A 16,406-nucleotide genomic window follows, 5' to 3' on the forward strand; every position below is an offset into this window, starting at 1 on the left:
CAAAATTAGCCAGGTGTGATGGCACATGCCTGTAATCCCAGCTACTCGGGAGGCTGAGGCAGAGAATCACTTGAACCTGGGAGGTGGAGGTCGTGGTGAGCCAAGATTGCGCCATTGTGCTCCAGCCTGGGCAACAAGAGCAAAACTCTGTCTTAAAAAAAAAAAACCATACCATACCATACCATACCATAATAAAATGAAATCGGCCAGGTACAGTGGCTTACGCCTGTAATCCCAGGCCTCTGGGAGGCCAACGCGGGCAGATCGCTTGAGCTCAGGAGTTTAAGACCAGCCTGGGCAACAGGCAAAACCCCATCTCTACTAAAAATACAACAATTAGCCAGGCATGCTGGCAGGCACCTGTAATTGCAGCTACTCAGGAGGCTGAGGCACGAGAATCATTCCAATCTGGGAGGCAGAGGTTACAGTGAGCCAAGATCACACCACTGCATTCTAGTCTGAGCAACAGAGCGAGACTCTGTCTCTAAAAATATATAAAAATAAAATTAAAAAAAATAAAAAAGATCTCATCTTAGTTTATCTTCTGTGTCTCAGACCTGAGCTCTCCTCTGTGCCTGTGCACTGAAGAGGAAATGGAAGATGATTCTCCATGTGTTCATTGGACCTCTGGCTTCCAGAGGGCAGGTCCAAGGTCAGCAGCCTGCCAGGAAAAGGTTGGGAGGTTCAGGTTATAGCACCAAAGCATTCCTGAGACTTGACAATGGTTCACATTTAGAGGCTTCTTAATAACACAGATTCCGCCTTGGCAGAGAGGGCAGAAATTCCACCACTGACCTGGAATGCCTTTCCTCAGCAGAAACCTTTGTACCCTGAATACCTTGACCCTGCCACCATCACCAACCATCTGTCATGAAACACCTCCTTTGCTGCCTGACCGGGGCAGGCAGAGGCAGTGCCCTTCAGCAGTCATGGGCTCCCTTCTGCAGCCTTACCGTTTGCGAACAATGTTAATGTTCTTCTCTAGCAGCTCGTAGTGGATGTATTCGTTGGGCTCAAAGTGGCTCATTGCCACCTTGGCCCGTTGGCACAGGACTGAGGCCACATGGTACTGCCGCACACCCAGGGCTTTCTGCAAGAAGAAATATGACAGCCACTGTCAATGGAGCATTTGGGAGAGTCCATCCCTGAGGGCAGCTCAGTATGGTGAAAAAGTACAGGAATTAAAGTGTCAAGAACTATTCAGTAACTGCAGCCTCAGTTTCCTCATCTGCAACACAGGGATGACAAAGCAGCCACAAAGAACACAGCCTGGGGTAGGAAAAAAAGTGCAAGGGATTTATAGGCAAAATCGCTGGGATCAAAGTCAAGTTGTATCAGTATAAGAGAAGCCCCCATTGTCTAAAACCCAGATGAGATAGAAAATAAGGATATAACCAACTCTGGTGATCACGCAAGTGTACTGGGAAGGTTAAATGAGGCCACAAGTGAAAGTTCTCATTAAGCTGTAAAGCACTATCCAAACCATAGGGCTAGTAGTCTACTGGTACCATAAGCTCCTAGAGGGTTGAGATCAAGCCTCATTTATCTTACTCACCTCTATGTCTGCACTACCTGGCACACACTGGAGATTCAACAAATATCTGTGGGTCAGAGGGAAGAATGAATGAGGAAAACCCTGTGCATGAGCTTTGGATTCCTCATCCCTTCAAAAGGTAATGCCTAATTCCCCTCCCTTTTCTTTTTTTGAGACAGTCTTACTCTATCACCCAGGCTGGAGTACAGTGGTGGGGTCTTACCTCACTGCAACCTTTGCCTCCTGGATTCAAGCTTCAGATTCTCCTGCCCTAGCTTCCCGAGTAGCTGGGATTACAGGCATCCGCCACCACACCTGGGTAATTTTTGTATTTTTAGTAGAGACAGAGTTTCACCATGTTGGCCAGGCTGGTCTCAAACTCCTGACTTCAAATGATCCACCCGCCTTGGCCTCTCAAAGTGTGGACTTACTTCTACGTTATAGAATGTAACAGGTGATGCTATGGGACTTGGAGACTAGATCAGTAAAGAACAGCTTCTTCCTGGCTTTCTCTCTCTAGGACTGCTCTGGGGGAAGACAGTCCCCATGTTGTTAGCAGTGTTGGGAGAGGACCACCTAGACAGGAACAGAGGCCTCTTGCCAATAGTCAGCACCACCTTGCCACGTGTGAGTGAGCCACCTTGCAAATGAATGCTCCAGCCCCAGTTCAAGCCGTCAGATAACTAGCCCTGGCTGACATCTTCACTGCAACTTCTGGAGAGGCCTCAAGCCAGAACCACCCAGCCAAGTCACTCCCAGATTCCTGGCCCACAGAAATATGAGATAAATGCTTCTTGTTGTTTTAAGCCTCTAAGTTTGGGGGCAATTTGTTACACAGCAACAAATAAATGACTGTTATGGTGGGATCTGTGTTAGTCAATTTAATTTTTCTTTCTTAAGAGACAGCATCTCATTCTATTCCCCAGGCTGGAATGAAGGGGCAAGATCATAGCTCCCTGCAGTCTGGAACTCCTGAGCTGAAACGATCCTTCCACCTTAGCTGCCTCAGTAGCTTGAACTACAGGCGCAAACTACAAGACCCAATTATTTTATTTTATTTATTTATTTGTTTATTTTTGAGACGGAGTCTTGCTCTGTCGCCAGGCTGGAATTCAGTGGCACAATCTCGGCTCACTGCAACCTCTGCCTCCCAGCTTCAAACAATTCTCCTGTCTCAGCCTCTTAGTAATCCTAGTAGCTGGGATTACAGGTGCTCACCACCACACTGGGCTAATTTTTGTATTTTTAGTAGAGATGGGTTTCACCATATTGATCAGGCTGGTCTCGAACTTCTGACCTCAGGTGATCCACCCAACTTGGCCTCCCAAAGTTCTAGGATTATAGAGTCACTGCACCCAACCTGATTATTTTTATTTTTTTTGTAGTGACAGGGTCTCACTATGTTGCCCAGGCTGGTCTCAAACTCTTGGTCTCAAGTGATCCTCCCACCTCAGCCTCCCAGAACACTGAGATTACAGGCATGAGCCACTGTACCTGGCCTGTATTAGTTAATTTTAAACTATAAATGACAATCCTCAAGAGTACCTTTGTTACCAGAAAATAATAAATGAATCCAAAGAAATGACAGCAAGAGGCCAGGCACGGCGGCTCAAGCCTGTAATCCTAGCACTTTGGGAGGCCAAGGCAGGTAGATCACCTGAGGTCAGAAATTCGAGACCAGCCTGGCCAACATGGCAAAACTCCGTCTCAACTAAAAACACAAAAATTAGCCAGGCATGGTGGTAGGCACTTATAATCCCAGCTACCTAGGAGGCTGAGGCAGGAGAATTGCTTGAACCCAGAGGGTAGAGATTGTAGTGAGCCAAGATCACACCACTTCACTCCAGCCTGAGTGACACATTGAAACTCCATCTCAAAAAAAAAAAAAGAAAGAAAGGAAGGAAAGAAAAGAAAGAAATGACAGCAAGAAGGAAAGAGCTGCTTCCTTTCTAGATGGCTGGTGTTCCCCATCATACCCTGAGTAAGGGAAGAGGCAAAGCTGAAGCCACTGCCCCAGGCTCCCTTCTTTATGTCACCTGGATATATAATCCAAACCCTGTTCAGCAGCTGAACCCAGTATGTACCCACAGCAGGCATTCCTGGTTCCAGTCACCTAGTAGTGAGAATTGGCCACATTCTGAAACAGCACCCCCACAACCATCATCCATTCTAACCTATCTATGGCAGGGGCAACATCCCCAGTGCAGACTTCACACCCATTTCCACTCAAGCTCAAACCTAATGGCTCCTCATTGCCTGCTCACTGGGTAGGTGCAAAGAACCCACCAATGACATGATGTCAAAGGACCTTCCACAGTGTATGTGCATAGAAGAAGGTAATACATTTCAGCTGCAGTGATAAACACTACCCCGTGACATGGGGAGGAGCCCAGCGCATGGGGTGGATGGAGTAGCAGAGCCCTGGGTTTAAAGAAGGCCCCACAACTTACCAATCCTGGACAATTTAACCTCTCCAAGCAATCATTTCTTCACAGAGCTATCGTGAGGATCTGGAGAGATTAGTACCAAGTGCATTTCTATTATTATTACCCTGTGCGTTCGTAAGGGTATACACAGCTACCCCCACCATGTTCTTCACACAAATGAGAAACCATACAAGTTGTTCTGCAACTCATCTTTTTCTTTTGATTTCTTCTTTTTTTTTTTTTTGAGACGGAGTCTCACTCTGTTGCCCAGATTAGAATGTAGTGGTGCGATCTCGGCTCACTGAAACCTTTGCCTCCCAGGTTCAAGCAATTCTCCTGACTCAACCTCCCAAGAAGCTAGGGACTACAGGTGTGTACCACCACCCCTGGCTAATTTTCGTATTTTTTTTTTGGTGGAGATGGATTTCACCACATTGCCCAGGCTGGTCTCAAACTCCTGACCTCAAGTGATCCACCCACCTCAGTCTCCCAGAGTGCTGGGATTACAGGCGTGAGCCACCAAGCCTGGCCTGCAACTCATCTTTTTCATTTACTAACACATCTTAGATATCTTTCCAATGTGAAATTACCAATCTGTTTCTTTATTTTTACAAATTAATTGCTCTAAGCTTCAGTTTCCGTAGAAATAAAAACAACTGTAATAGTATCTATTGCCTAGTCCAGCCGGCAAAGCAATAAATTATAATCCTATCTATAGTACCGGGAAAAGCCAAAGGGCCAATTCCCACCAGTCAGGGCACAGTCAAGCAAACTAGAGACTACATATCAATACCTAGAAATAGGCTTAAGAAATAATGCTGGGCCAGGCACAGTTGGCTCATGCCTGTAATCCTAACAGTTTAGCGGGCGGACGCAGGAAGATTGCTTGAGATCAGGAATTCAAGACCAACCTGGCCAACATAGCAAAAGCTCTCAAGGACAAAATAGGCCAGGCTCACACACGTAATCCCAACACTTTGGGAGACTGAGGCAGGAGGATCACTTGAGCCCATGAGTTCCAGACTGCAGTGAGCTATGATCTTGCCACTGCACTCTGGCCTGGGCAACAGAACAAGACCTCAAAACACAACAAGCAGGGCGCAGTGACTCATGCCTGTAATTCCAGCACTTTGAGAGGCTGAGGCAGGTGGATCACAAGGTCAGGAGTTTGAGACCAGCCTGGCCAACATGGTGAAATTCCATCTCTACTAAAAATACAAAAATTAGCGGGGTGTGGTGGCAGGCACCTGTAATCCCAGCTACTCGGGAGGCTGAGGCAGGAGAATCGCTTGAACCTGGAAGGCAGAGGTTGTAGTGAGCAGAGATCCCGTCATTGCACTCCAGCCTGGATGACAGAGACTCCATCTCAAAAAACAAACCAAAACAAACCAAAACAAAAAAAACAAAACAAACAGAAACAGAAACAAAAACCCCATAAAACAAAATCATATGTTGATACAGAATACAACTTATGGGTAAAGAAACACTATGGTGTACCTACGTGAGACAAGCGCGGTATGACGCACCTGGAATATATTACATGGTCTAATCTTCACAGCCACCCAGTGAAGTGTCTCCTATGATTATCCCCTTTTCCCAGTCAGGAAACTGAGGCTTACATGGAGGATCAATGACAAGGCCACGCTGTAGGAAGAGGGACCCAAATCCAGCCTGACTGACCCACGTGCCTACTGTTGCTCCAGGCAAGTTGTTTAACTCCTTAATGGAGATACACTTCATGGTGTTCAACACAAATGAAATCAGCTACACATTTCACCCTTAATCACCATGCCGTTCTGCTTTCCTACTATGCGAAAGTGTCTGCTCTCTATACCCACCACCATCCAAGAGGACTTCCTGCCCCGATGAACATGTTCTAGATCTGTGCTGTCCAATACAGGAGCCACTAGCCATGCGGGAACTGTGGCCAGCGCACGTGAGAAATTGAACTTTTTTTTTTTTTTTTTTTTTGAGACAGAGTCTCGCCCTGTCACCCAGGCTGGAGTGTAATGGCATGATCTCGGCTCACTACAACCTCTGCCTCCTGAGTTCAAGTGATTCTCCCAACTCAGGCTCCCAAGTAGCTGGGATTATAGGCACATACCACCATGTCTGGCCTTTTTTTTTTTTTTTTTTTTTTTTTGAGACTGAGTTTTGCTCTTGTTGCCCAGGCTGGAGTGCAGTGGCGCAATCTTGGCTCATTGCAATCTCCACCTCCTGGGTTCAACTGATTCTCCTGCCTCAGCCTCCCAAGTGGCTGGGATTACAGGTGCCTGCCACCTCACCCAACTAAATTTTTTTTTTTTTTTTTTTTTTTTAGTAGAGACAGGGTTTCACTATGTTGGCCAGGCTGGTCTTTAACTCCTGACCTGAGGTAATCCACCGCCTCAGCCTCTCAAAGTTTTGGGATTATACGTGTGAGCCACCACTCCCGGCCCTTTTTTTTTTTTTGACAGAGTCTTGCTCTGTCGCCCAGGCTGGAGTGCAATGGTGCCAAGTCAGCTCACTGCAACCTTGGCCTCAGGGGTTCAAGCAATTCTCCAGCCTCAACCTCCTGAATAGCTGGGATTAGAGGCATGTGCTACCACACCTGGCTAATTTTTGTAGTTTTAGTAGAGAAGGGGTTTCACCATGTTGGTCAGGTTGGTCTTGAACTCCTGACCTCGTGATCTGCCTGCCTCAGCCTTCCAAAGTGCTGGGATTACAGGCGTAAGCCACCTTGCCTGGTCTTTCTTTTTTCTTTTTAAATAGAGACAAGGTCTCAACATGTTGCCCAAGATGGTCTGGAACTCCTGGACTCAAGGGATCCTCCCACCTTGGCCTCCCAAAGTGCTGGGATTACAGGGATGAGCCACCACACCCGGCCAAAGAATCAAATTTTTTATGTCACTGAATTTTAATTTAAATTGCCAGATTGAACAGCTTAGGCTTATAAATTAGTAACTATGAAACACTCATTCTCACTAGTCTATCTGCTAATTGCAACAAAAAAGTAAAAGATAGCTAGACATTCTGGCTTCAGCAATTCACCTAAATTCTCCAGGCCTGTTTTTCACACCTGTACTGGGGGAAATCTCAGCTTGGCTCCTGGCCTCAGAGAAATGAGAGGCTGAAAGTACATGAAATGTCACATGGAAACTGTGAAAAGCTGGGCCATATCAATATGCTCACCCTGTATTTTTTTTTTAATTTCATTCTGTACACATGGGCAAGAAATATGCTTACCCTGTAGACTAACTTCAAGGACAAGGCCACCATATGTTATGATTTGAATGTGTTCCCCGAAGTTTATGTGTTGGCAACTCAATGCCCACTGTCAGTGTTGAGAGGTGGGGCCTTTAAGAGGTGATTAGGTCAGAAGGGCTCTACCCTCCTGAATGGATTAATGCTGTTATTACAGGAGTGGGTTAGTTGTCATTTGAGTGGGTTCCTGATAAAGGGATAAGTCTGACCCCTTCCTCCCCTTTCTATTGCCCTTACACCTTCCTTTTTTTTTTTTTTTTTTTTGAGACGGGGTCTTGCTCTGACATCAGGCTAGAGTCCAGTGATATGATCTCGGCTCACTGCAACCTCCAGCTTCCAGGTTGGAGCGATTGTCCCGCCTCAGCCTCCCAAGTAGTTGGGATTACAGGTTTGGGCCACCATGCTCAGCTAATCTTTGTATTTTTAGAAGAGACAGGGTTTCACCATGTTGGCCAGGATGATCTCCAGCTCTTGACCTCGTAATCCACCTGCCTCAGCCTCCCAAAGTGTTGCAATTACAGGCGTGAGCCACCTCATCCAGCCTGCCCTTACACTTTCTGCCATGTGATGACAAAGCATGATTGCCCTCACCAGATGCAGCCCCTCAATCTTGGACTTCCCATCCTCCAGAACTGTAAGAAATAAATTCCTTTTCTTTTCTTTTTTTGAGACGGAGTTTCGCACTTGTTGCCCAGGTTGGAGTGCAGTGGCGCAAGCTCGGCTCACTGCAATCTCTGCCTCCCTGGTTCAAGCAATTCTTTCATCTCAGACTCCTGAGTAGCTGGGATTACAGGACCCCGATACCATGTTTGGCTAATTTTTTTTTCTTTTTTTGAGACAGAGTTTCGCTCTTGTTCCCCAGGCTGGAGTGAAATGGCATGATCCTGGCTCACTGCAACCTCCGCCTCCTGGGTTCAAGCAATTCTCCTGCCTCAGCCTCCCGAGTAGCTGGGATTACAGGTATGTACCACCACGCCCAGCTAATTTTGTATTTTTAGTAGAGACGGGGTTTCACCATTTCAGTCAGCTGGTCTCAAACTCCCAACCTCAGGTGAACTGCCCACCTCAGCCTCCCAAAGTGCTGGGATTACATGTGTGAGCCATTGGACCCGCCTAATCTTTTGTATTTTTAGTAGAGATGGGGTTTCATCATGTTGGCCAGGCTGGTCTCAAACTCCTGACCTCAGGTGATCTGCCCACCTTCGCCCCTCAAAGTGCAGGGATTACAGGCATAAGCCACCTTGTCTGGCCTAAATTCTTTTTTTTTGTTTTGTTTTGAGACGGAGTTTCACTCTTGTTACCCAGGCTGGAGTGCAATGGCGCGATCTCGGCTCACCGCAACCTCCGCCTCCTGGGTTCAGGCAATTCTCCTGCCTCAGCCTCCTGAGTAGCTGGGATTACAGGCACGCGCCACCATGCCCAGCTAATTTTTTGTATTTTTAGTAGCGACGGGGTTTCACCATGTTGACCAGGATGGTCTCGATCTCTTGACCTCATGATCCACCCGCCTCGGCCTCCCAAAGTGCTGGGATTACAGGCGTGAGCCACCGCGCCCGGCCCAATTCTTTTAATACATTACCCAGTATGTGGTATTTTGTTATAGCAACACAAAGTGAACTAAGACACTATGTGTCATTCATCCATGGACCACATATCTCTCATATGTTAAAAAAAAAAAAAAAAAAAGACTAGCTTTGGGTCTTTACCCTACTCTTAGGATAAAAATAAAAACAATCACTTATAAAGCACCTGCTTTATGCCAAGCACCTTCTGGGCCTATTTTGAATTCCCAGTACAACAGTGCAGGTAACTGTTATTCCCATCTTATAGATGTGGAAACTAGAGATCAGGGAATTAAGTCACAATTTGAAAGCTGGTATGTAGTGACTCCAGGATGCAAGCTTAGGCCTCTCTATGATGGACCACTTCTTTGGATTCTCCTACCTCTAGAATCTTGGCCGGTCCCTCCTATCTCATACAGTCCATCCTTTCCCGGCGCAGTATGATAGTTCAGACAGTCAGATTGCCCAACCCAGCTCCAACACTTAACTGCTGTGACCCTGGGGAAGTTATCCGAGCTCCCCAAGTCTTAGTTTTGCCATAAAGACAATGAAGATAAACTTCAGAGCATTGATATAAAATGAAATCATCTACATAAAATGCTTGGCACATGGCCTGTTCATAGCAGAAGTGTTCCATGTGTGTTATAGTGTTATAAGGAAATGAATGTAAAACTACAAGTGGTGACATTGTGTTCCTTCTCCGGATATTGCCAGAAACAGCACGCCTCTTCGTATTTTTCTTACTGCAGACAGTTTAAGGCCCCTGTGGCTGATTAGCATTTTCCAGAAGCCTTAGCTCATCGGGTCCTTTGGCATTCCTGACCCCCTCTGATGTATTCCAGCTGCTCTGGACTGTTCCTCCTTGGTTACCTGACCCTCTTCCAACTTTGGACAAGTCATTCTAAAACTCTAAACTGATTTATTTAGGTGCCTCTCTTTCACCTCTCCAGATTATTTGTAATTTGTTAGAATTTGCCTTGGAAAGCCTGCCATCCCTCTCAAACCCCTTCTGCTCATGGAGTCCTGGCAGTGGGATCTCCCCTATCTGTTATCTGGGAAATTCAGAACCGGCCTTCTTCAAAGGCACTGAACATAATGAACTTCCTCGGCCAGAACAGATTCTAAAGGGACCTGCCACAGGGCTTTACAGATGCAGTTTTTCTTCTGCTTGGAATGGTCTCTGTCCACCATTCCCAGTCTGCCCTTTGCCTAGGGAATATCCAGTTGATCCTTCAAACTCCAAATAGATTTTACTTTCTCAGGGAATCCGTCCCTGAATCCCCAGCCCTATCAGAGTCTCCTATTATATATGCCCTTTGCCTCTTCTTGACTTCATTTATGAGATGATGTCTGTCTCCATTTTAGTCTGTGAGCTCCACTAGGGAGAGATTGTGTCTGTTTATTCATAACTAAATTCCCCCAGCCAGAACAGCAAGCCTGATACACAGGAGGTGTTATATAAATACCAATTAGTTAAACAAAGGGATGTTGCTTCTACTTTCCCAACCAGCTCTTCCTTACTAAGGAGGATTAAATACAGAGCAGGTTCAGATAGCCTTGTGAGAGCAGTTATCAAAGCAAATCAATGCTTTATCAGTCTTAGTAAGTTTTAGTAAGTTTTACTTTATCAGTTTTAGTAAGACTGTAAAGAGGATCAACATTTTTGAAAGACAATTAGGCAATACATATTAAAATGCAAAGTGTATGCACTCTTTGACTAGCTTTCTTTCGTCCAAGAAACTAATTAAAATACATGAAAGAGCAGAAAGACAGGCAAAGACACTGTCTGCAGCACTGTTTTTAAGAGAACCCAATTGTCCATACACAGGGCACTGACTGAATAAATTCTGGCTCATGCACCATGGAATGCCATTCAACAGCTGTTTAAAAACAAGATAATGGTGATGGTTGCACAACATTATGAAGGTAATTAATACTAGTGAATTCAACACTGAAAGTGGTTTAAATGTCAAATTTTATGTTAGATTTGACCACGACTTTTTGTTAAAGAGTAAGACAAGTCACCCTTTACTAGCAGGAAAACCTCCATGACAGATCAAATGAAAATAATAAGTAGCAAAACAGTATTAGAATATGAGCCCATTTCTTTTTTCTTTTTCCTGAGACAGAGTCTCGCTCTGTCGCCCAGGCTGGAGTGCGGTGGTGCGATCTCAGCTCACTGCATCCTCTGCCACCCGGGTTCAAGCAATTACTTGTGCCTCAGCTTCCTGAGTAGCTGGGACCACAGGCAGCTGCCACCATGCCCTGCTGATTTTTGTGTTTTCAGTAGAGACGGAGTTACACCATGTTCCATGTTGCAGACTGATCTTGAACTCCTGACTTCAGGTGATCTGCCTGCCTCAGCCTCCGTGTGAGCCACTGTGTCAGCTAATTTTTTTTTTTAGACGGAGTCTCGCTCTGTCACCCAAGGAGTTCAATGGCGCAATCTCAGCACACTGCAACCTCTGCCTTCTGGGTTCAAGTGATTCTCCTGCCTCAGCCTCCTGAGTAGCTAGGATTACAGGTGTCTGCTACTACTCCTGGCTAATTTTTGTAGTTTTAGTAGAGACGAGGGTTTCACCATGTTAGCCAGGCTGGTCTCAAACTCCTAGCCTCAAGTGATCCGCTGGACTCAAGTTATCTGCCAGCCTCAGCCTCCCAAAGTCCTAGGATCACATGGCCACTTCAGTAGCTTTTTTTTTTTTTTTTTTCTGAGACAGAGTCTCACTCCGTCGCCTAGGCTAGAGTGCAGTTGCACGATCTCGGTTCACTGCAACCACCGCCTCCCAGGTTCATGCAATTCTTCTGCCTCAGCCTCCCAAATAGCTGGGACTACAGGCGCATGACACCACGACCAGCTAATTTTTTTTGTATTTTTAGTAGAGACAGGGTTGACAAGAATGGTCTCGATCTCTTGACCTTATGATCCACCCGTCTTGGCATCCTAAAGTGCTGGGATTACAGGCAAGAGCCACTATACCTGGCCAATTTTTGTATTTTCAGTAGAGCCAGGGTTTCACAATGTTGGCCAGGCTGGGCTCGAACTCCTGACCTCAGGTGATCCGCTCGCCTCGGCCTCCCAAAGTGTTAGGATTACAGGGGTTAGCCACCGTGCCTGGCCTGTAACTTTTAAATGTTATATGATATATGTTTCTTTTGTTATCAGAAAAAGAAAAAATAAACCAGGCAAATAGATGCAGAAAAGCACACTCCTTGAAGTGTAGAGTAGCATAATTGTTTAGTGGCAATTTGACAATAATCAAAAGTGTTTTGGTTTTTTGAAATGTGTAAACCCTTTGTTTCAGCAAGTGTACTTACAGGAAGTTATCATTCTGAAGGAAAAGGAAAAAAATGTACCTTTATAATAGCAGCATCTGGTTACCACCACTTTAACCCAGAGACCAAATGTGGCAACACCGACAGCAGGACCGGTGCCTCCTGGTGACACGGCCTCACCTATGAAGAATTCTTGCCCAGAGTGTTTAAACTGAATCTAAGCAAGCTTTGGAAACTTACCTCCAGAGTAAGTGAAACGCAGGGGGAAAAAAGAACAATCAATCAAACCCAGAAAGTGAACATTCTATAAGAAAACTGGCCTGGTCTCTTCAAAGAGTCAATGTCATGGGATAGAAAGGGCTGGGGCAGGAAGTGGGGGTACTGCTGTAGATTAAGAGAGACAGAAATGGAAAAACCAATGCAGTGTATAACGTTTTTTATTAGATCTTGATTTGGAAAAAGATAGCTGTCAAAGACATTTTGGAAGAAATTAAGAATATAGTCTGGGTATTACTACTATAAGTATTATTAGGCTGGGCGCGGTGGCTCACGCCTGTAATCCCAGCACTTTGGGAGGCTGAGGTGGGTGGATCACAAGGTCAGGAGATCGAAACCATCCTGGCCAACATGGTTAAACCCCGTCTCTACTAAAAATACAAAAATTAGCCAGGCGTGGTGGCGCGCACCTGTAGTTCCAGCTATTCAGGAAACTGAGGCAGGAAAACTGCTTGAACTCTTGGAAGGCAGAGGTTGCACTGTGCCAAGATTGCACCACTGTACTCTAGGCTGGGTGACAAAGCGAGACTCCATCTCCAAAAAAAAAAAAAAAAAGTATTATTATTTATTTGGCCAGTGCAGGGCTCACACCTGTAATCCCCAGCACTTTGGGAGGCCGAGGTGGAAGGATGGCTTGAGCCCAGGAGTTTGAGACCAGCCCAGACAACACAGTGAGACCCCATCTCCACAAAAAATAAACAAAATTGGCTGAGCATGCTGGCACACACCTGTAGTCCCAGCTTGAGAGGCTGAGGTGGGAGGATAGCTTTAGCCTAGAAGGTCAAGGCTGCAATGGGCTGTGATGGTGTATACCACTGCACTCCCACCTGGGCCACAGAGCAAGACCTTATCTCAAAAAAAGGGGAGGAAGGAGAACTGGATTATTCCATCTGCATCAAAATTACCTGGGAGGTTTTATAAAAACTCAGCTTCTAGGACCTCTCACTCCCAGAGCTCTGAACCAGATCAACTGCAGTAGGGCCTAAGCATCCGTAAAAGATTACCAGGTTACTCTGAGCCACATCTGGTAACCACTGGACCTGATGTTCTCCAAAGTTCCTTCCAGCTCAGAGTCTATAAATATTCCTTCCCAGCAAGCAGACTCTCCAATAAACCCCTTTAATCCCCAAAGGCTTGGAGGAAAATGCACCAATGTCAGAATGGATTTATGTGTATCAAGGAAGAACCTCCCACAACCCAGGCCCTTCTGGTTTAGCCACAGCCTTCACCTTCATGTACACGCGAGTAAGCAACAAGCTACACGTGTGCACATGTGAAATGCAACCCAGTGTGGTGCCCCAGGATGCACATGAGACTCAGAACAGCACTCAATTGTGATTAGGCCCCTGGCCTAATTAAAACAGGGAGAACGATGATCCCTCTAGTCTACCTCACTTAAAACGAAGAATTCATTTAACAATGAATACCTTCCTAGGGGCCAAACACTGTTACCACAAGGCTTCCAAGCTTTTCCAAGTTAAGGCACATGAACACCACAAGCAGTAAGCAGACTAGCCTGCTGCCGGGAGGCAATGGGCAGGCTCAGCACGTCACCCTGCTAGGGTGGGGTGGGGCCAGGGCTCATTATCTTGGCACGCCCATGTCGCATCTGCTATAGCGCACCTGAGGGATGCTTAGTTGTACCACACTGGACACTGGGAACACCACCATGGGGTCTCTACGCTCAAGATTACCATCTGCTAGGATAAGAAAGACACCAAAACGAAAAGTGTTGTAGTGTTATAGTTGCTATTTTATACATTAGGTGCAAGATTCAGTGAAGCCACAGAAATATGAGCAATCAAAGTGCAAAAGAGGCCAATATTTTATACAGGCTCAAACTGGGTCAAGTTTGAGTTTGAGTTCAAAAATACTGGCTAGAGATGCAAAAACCTAATAGAGAAAAGGAGCAACTTGCTTCAAGTTATAATGGGCATTTGTGGAGAGGCTTCAGGGAAGTATGAAGTCATTCAAAGCCCATTAAATCCTCATCAGGCCACCTCAGAGAAGGCCCTAGAAAAATCCAAATATTGGCCACAAGATGTTCTCAGCCAAAAGGAACCTTAGAGTGAGTGCTTCCAAATTTTGACTGTTATGCATATACACAAAATATGTTTGATATTTTGATCCAGCCGAGACTCTGTCTCTACAATAGCAAAACAGGCTAGGTGCAATGGCTCATGCCTATAATCTCAGCACTTTGGGAGGCCAAAGCAGGCAGATCACTTGAGGCCAGGAGCTCGAGACCAGCCTAGCAAACATGGTGAAACCCTGTCTCTACTAAAAATACAAAAATTAGCTGGGCATGCTGGCACATGCCTGTAATCACAGCTACTCAGGAGGCTGAGGGATGAGAATCACTTGAACTCAGAAGGCAGAGGTTGCAGTGAGCTGAGATTGTGCCACTGCACTCCAGCCTCGGCAACAGAGTGAGACTCTATCTCAAAAACAAAACGCTGGGTGCAGTGGCTCACGCATATAATCCCAGCACTTTGGGAGGCCAAGGCGGGCAGATCGCCTGAGGTCATGAGTTCGAGACCAACTTGGCCTACATGGTGAAACCCCATCTCTACTAAAAATACAAAAATTAGCTGGGCATAATGGCATGTGCTTATAATCCCAGCTACTCGGGAAGCTGAGGCAGGAGAAACACTTGATCGCCTGAACCCAGGAGGTATAGGTTGCAGTGAGCCAAGACTGCGCCACTGCACTCCAGCCTGGGTGACAGAGCAAGACTCCATCTCAAAAAAAAAAACCACACACACACACAACAAAAAACAAATAGTGTATGATTCCACTTACATGAGATACTCAGTAGGTAAATTCACAGAGACAGAAAGCAGAATGGTGGTTGCCAGGGGCTGGGTGGAGGGAATGGGGAGTTAGTGTAGAATGGGTAGTTTCAGCTATTCAAGATGAAAAAGTTCTGGAGATAGATAGTGGTGAAGGCTGCATAACAATGTGAATGCACTTAATGCCATTGAACTGTGCACTCACAAATGGGTAAGATAGTAAACTTTATGTTCTACGTGCTTTAAGCAAGGAAGCCAGTATGGCTAGAGCAGACAGACAGAGAAAACAGTAAGAAGGAGATCAAGAGGGAGCCGGGAGTCAGACTATATAGGACCTTGTAGAATATGGTTAAGATTCTGCCGACTGCAAGTGGGATGGAGAATGCTGAAGAGGAATTATGTAACCTGACTTCACTTTTTACAAGGACCTGGGGCTGCTCTCAATATAACAGAGGGAAGCATAGAGATCAGGTAGGAGGCCAACACAACAGCCCAGTGAAAGATGCTGGAGACTAAGATCACAGAAGTACTGGGGGAGGTGGTGAGAAGGGGCTGGAGTCTGGATATATTTTGAAAGTATTAACAGTATGATTTGCTGAAAAGTTGGCCAAGGGGTATGAGAGAAGAAGTCAAGAATATCGCTTAGGTTTTGGACCTAAGTAGCTGGAAGAATTAGTTGCTATAAACTGAAATGGGGAAGGCAACAGGAAGAGCAGGCATGCAGGGTGAGATCAGGAGTTTGGTTCTGGACATTGGACTGATACCCAAACAGAGAGGCCAAATAGGCAGGTGGATTCTCACCTTAGATAAGCAGCCCTCTAGAGCTCTGTTAATTAGATGATTCATCTAGAAGTACAGATTATCACAACCCAAGATGACCTCAGATTATCAAGAATTTTTTCATTTGACAGATGAGGATATGAATGCTAAGGTCACATACCTAGTTAACAGTAGCTAGAGGCAGATTCAAGCCCTCCAATCTGCAAGTCAATGCTTCCCCCACATACTACCTCCCCAATTTAAACTAACATGTTCCTGATTCATTAAATATTTCTCCAGTCCCAGTATGTGTTGTGGTGCTGAATTTTAGGTGAGAAAACATGTCAAGTAATCACTCAAGGGACTGTGTAAGTGACTATGTGAGAGAAGTGCTATGTGAGAAAAGTTAAGCTGCTGTAACAACATAAAGCTGGCCAGCCTAATCTAGAATTGGGTAAGGGCTTCTCCAAGAAACTGATGTTTGATCTGAAGCTAAACAAATGGGCTTTAGGGGAAGGAGTCCAGGGAATTGGGCACA

General features: G+C 45.7%; 1 protein-coding gene across 1 annotated transcript in view; it reads right to left on the bottom strand.

Moving 5' to 3' along the window:
- ACO2 (aconitase 2) overlaps nt 1-16,406 on the bottom strand; it is a 61,746-nt gene that overhangs the window by 25,388 nt on the left and 19,952 nt on the right. The window contains exon 2 of the mRNA XM_012476667.2: nt 954-1,090. Within this exon, the coding sequence (XP_012332090.1) occupies nt 954-1,090 (137 nt within the window). The remainder of the gene's footprint in view (nt 1-953; nt 1,091-16,406) is intronic.

The sequence above is a fragment of the Aotus nancymaae genome, unplaced genomic scaffold, assembly GCF_030222135.1.
Source record: "Aotus nancymaae isolate 86718 unplaced genomic scaffold, 86718_ANA_hifiasm-v0.15.2.pri h1tg000076l, whole genome shotgun sequence".
Lineage (NCBI taxonomy): Eukaryota > Metazoa > Chordata > Mammalia > Primates > Aotidae > Aotus > Aotus nancymaae.